This window comes from Microtus ochrogaster, chromosome 5 (assembly GCF_000317375.1).
Source record: "Microtus ochrogaster isolate Prairie Vole_2 chromosome 5, MicOch1.0, whole genome shotgun sequence".
In the NCBI taxonomy this organism is placed as follows: domain Eukaryota; kingdom Metazoa; phylum Chordata; class Mammalia; order Rodentia; family Cricetidae; genus Microtus; species Microtus ochrogaster.
Genome location: NC_022012.1, coordinates 82,089,603 through 82,093,190, shown reverse-complemented (window position 1 = coordinate 82,093,190; position 3,588 = coordinate 82,089,603). Strand labels below are relative to the sequence as shown.

Below are 3,588 nucleotides of genomic sequence, written 5' to 3'. Positions count from 1 at the left end.
GAAATGAGTCATTTGAAGCTATCAAATTTGGAATGTAGCATTATATATATATTGAATATATATAATATATATACACATATATGTATATATAACTAAGTGATACATTTAATTAAAACTAATATATATATAACACTAATATATACATGTTAAATATATTCAGTTAAAATATATATATTAAACTACTATAATACACATACACAGACTAGAGTTTTGCTTTTTTTTTTTTTAAATTGGGACTGGGCATGGTGGTATATATCTTTAATCCTAGTACTCTGGAGGCAGAGCCAGCCTAGTCTACACAGTTAATTTCAGGCCAGCAGCAGCTACACAATAAAAACTTGTTACAAAAAAAAAATTGATCAAGGAAGATGGTTCAGGGAGTAAGGGCATTTGCTGTGCAGGCATGAGGACTCGAATTCAAATCTGCACACTCATGCAAAATAAATAAAAATATGAAAATGCAAAATATTTTATTTCTTGTATTTTAGATATACCTATTTCTAAGAGTAGTCTTCTAAGGGTCAGAGTTCACAGCCCTTAGCTCTTCTTTTCATTTTCTTTCTTTTTTTGTTTGTTTGTTTCTCGAGACAGGGTTTCTGTGTGTAGCTCCAGCTGTCCTGGAACTCACACTGTAGACCAGGCTGGCCTGGTCCTCACAAAGATCTGCCTGTCTCTGCCTTGCCACCATGTTCAACTAGCTTTTCTTATTTATGTCTGTGTGTGTGTGTGTAGGTCAGATGACAGCTTGCAAGAGTTGGTTCTCTCCTTCCACCATGTGAGAGCCACAGATCAAACTCAAGCCTTTATATGCCGAGCAGTCAAGCTGATCCATCTAGCTTTTCAGCTCCAGCATCTAACACACGACTGAGCTGTCACAAGTGGTCCTGTTGCATCCAAAACAGGACAATAGAGATGTAGGTTCATTCTTACCTCCAGAATCAGTGGGTGGGCAACCGCATCAGGCTTGATCAGGGCTAGTGTGAGCTGGAGAGCCTGAGGGCTTCGCAGGATGGAAGTCATCTCACCCCTGCCATCAGAGGGCTGGATTAGAGCCTCAGGGTGTTGAGTTCTCAGCCCCTTCTACCCTGGAAGCCACCTAGGCTTGCAAGTCAACCAGGGGCTTCCCCCAGCCTCACAGAGCATCGTCAGGCTGTATGTGACCACTCACTTACCTATTTGCACTCACGGGACTTTTTACTACGTTTGTTTGTTTGTAGAGGGGACACTCAGGTCACCCTGTGAGACATACAGTCTGCTTTATGCTACGAGTATAAAGGCAGCAGGGAGTTCTCCACTGAAGAGAAATGTGAGTTGATACTACCACCTGATTTTGCCAGAACTTTCACACCTTCTAAACTTTTTTGTGTTTTTAATAAGGTTTATGACATCTACTATTGAACAGTCTAGCCATAAGACTACAATGACTTAGCTGGGCAGTGGTGGTGCACGCCTTTAAACATAGCCTTTGGGAGGCAGAGGCAGAGGCAGTTGGATCTCTGAGTTTGAAGGCAGCTTGGTCTACAAAGCTAGTTCCAGGACATTCAGGGCTGTCATACACAGAAGTCCTGTTTCGAAAAAACAAACAAGACTGCCATAAGGCCTTATCTATAGTGCTCTTCCAGTCACAGAATTGGAAGATAGACTGACAAGAAAAATTAGGCCACCCCAGATAAGAAAAAGGCTTCAGGGCCATAGACCATTTCTTATTTAATATTATGGATGGTCTTCCCTGCTCAACAAACAACTCTGGGAATAACTAACAGACAATATTTCTAGACTTGGTTCAGCATCAGAGGTCACTTTCAACTGTGACATTCTATTTACATGTGAGAAACCACTTCGGCAGGAGGAAAGTTCTCAACTGGATGCAAAGGCACAAGCCTGTAATACCCTAACCAAACCATTGCAAACCAACCACGGCCCCGAAATATCATCTCTAACCTGTTAACAAATACAGAGAAGGTGTCTGGGGACACGAGCAGGGCAGAATCAGGTAACGTTCTCTTTACTTTCAGCCTGAACATAGCTTAGCCAATCACAGTAGGAGTGCCAGGGGATGGCTATGCTAAGGTCTCTAAGGTCTCTTCCACTCAAGTCTTCTTTACAGTTTATTACTGGAAGATCCATTTAGACTGCGTACCGGAGCCCAATCTACCAGTACAAGACCAGCATACCCACTTTACCTAATATTCTAGACGATAACATGGCACCGTGGCCACTCTACATGGGGATGTCCTGAGACCGCCAGTTTCTAACTCCCCGCCTCCACACTATTACCAAGTTCTAAAAATCCTACCTATATAATACACCTCAAAGTCCATACAAATCTCTTCCTTTTAACTGCCATTACCCCTTTGTCTGGGACTTCTGTGACACCCTCAATGGTTTCTAGGCTTTTACTCTTGCCAGTCCTAAATCTGTTCAACCGCAGCTACAGCAACAAAAGCTAATTACACAGCGCCCTCCTTCGGTCAGGGTGTTCTGAAGACTTAGCCCCTCCCCCCCTCCCGGCAAAGTCTCCAGACTTTTACTCTGCTCTGGTCTTTGGGTCTTCTGATCCCACAAGACTTTAACTTCTCTGGCCTCATCTGGAGCCTCACAACCCTGAACTCTTTTGCTCCAGTTTCATAGGTTTTTCCTGTCTCACGCCTTTCTGGCCTGACAGGCGTTGTGGAAGGAAGTGTCCACGTCTCTCGTGGGTTTCCCGTTTTCTCCTACAGGTGATCTGTAGAGGGGGTGTGGTTCCTTTACAAATGCCAGTTGGTTAGTGCTGTCTTGGCTATTGGTTTACAAGAAAATGCGGTCACGTCAAGAAAGGCAGGAGGAGTTTAGTGAGTTCAAGGCCAGTCTGGTTTACACACCGAGTTCCAGGACAGCCAGAGCTGTAACAGAGAAATCCCCGTCTCGAAAAACCAAAGAAAGAGAGAGAAAGGAAGGAAGAAACTGGCTTGACTTAAAGGTCACCCTATCAGACAGCGGCACCGCCAGCTGAGGCCATTTCTTTTACTCCCACGCTGGTCACGCACTTGCTGGCCTCTCAATGCTACTTCTGCCCCACTTCTGTGACCACGCCCCCCAGCCCCCGTCTTGACTCCCGACCGGCCTACTACTCCCATATTCTAGGCCTCAATCCGTACGATCTGGGCTTCTCCACTCCGGGTCAAAGCCCACCCCAAACTCAGCAATCCCGGCTCCAGCGCTGGCCTGGGTTCTGGGTTCACCTGGTCCTCCCGGCAGCGCTCTAGGCCAGCAGGCACTGAGCTAGTTAGCCTGCCGGGTCCTTTGGGGTTCTTCAGGCACGTCGCCGGGCAGCCCTCCCCGGGTCCTACAGTCTGGCGGCGGTAAAGTTGAGTGACGTGTGTGTGTGTCTGTGTGTGTGTGTGTCTGTGTGTGTGTGTCTAGCGGCGGTAAATTGAGTGGCGTGTGCATTTCTGTGTGTCCGTGTGAGACTGAGGTTGAGAAGGAACAATAATCCGTTCAAGACTTGCTCGTGGCCGGGCGGTGGTGGCGCACGCCTGTAATCCCAGCACTCGGGAGGTAGAGGCAGGCGGATCTCTGTGAGTTCGAGACCAGCCTGGTCTACAAAGG

The 3,588-nt window shown here is 46.3% G+C and overlaps 1 protein-coding gene across 1 annotated transcript in view; it reads right to left on the bottom strand.

The window, feature by feature from the left end:
- Nme6 (NME/NM23 nucleoside diphosphate kinase 6) overlaps positions 1-1,472 on the bottom strand; it is a 5,184-nt gene extending 3,712 nt beyond the window's left edge. The window contains 1 exon segment of the mRNA XM_026778959.1: positions 931-1,472. Coding sequence (XP_026634760.1) covers positions 931-1,020 — 90 coding nt within the window. The 5' untranslated portion in view covers positions 1,021-1,472.
- Between the last annotated feature and the right edge of the window lie 2,116 nt (positions 1,473-3,588).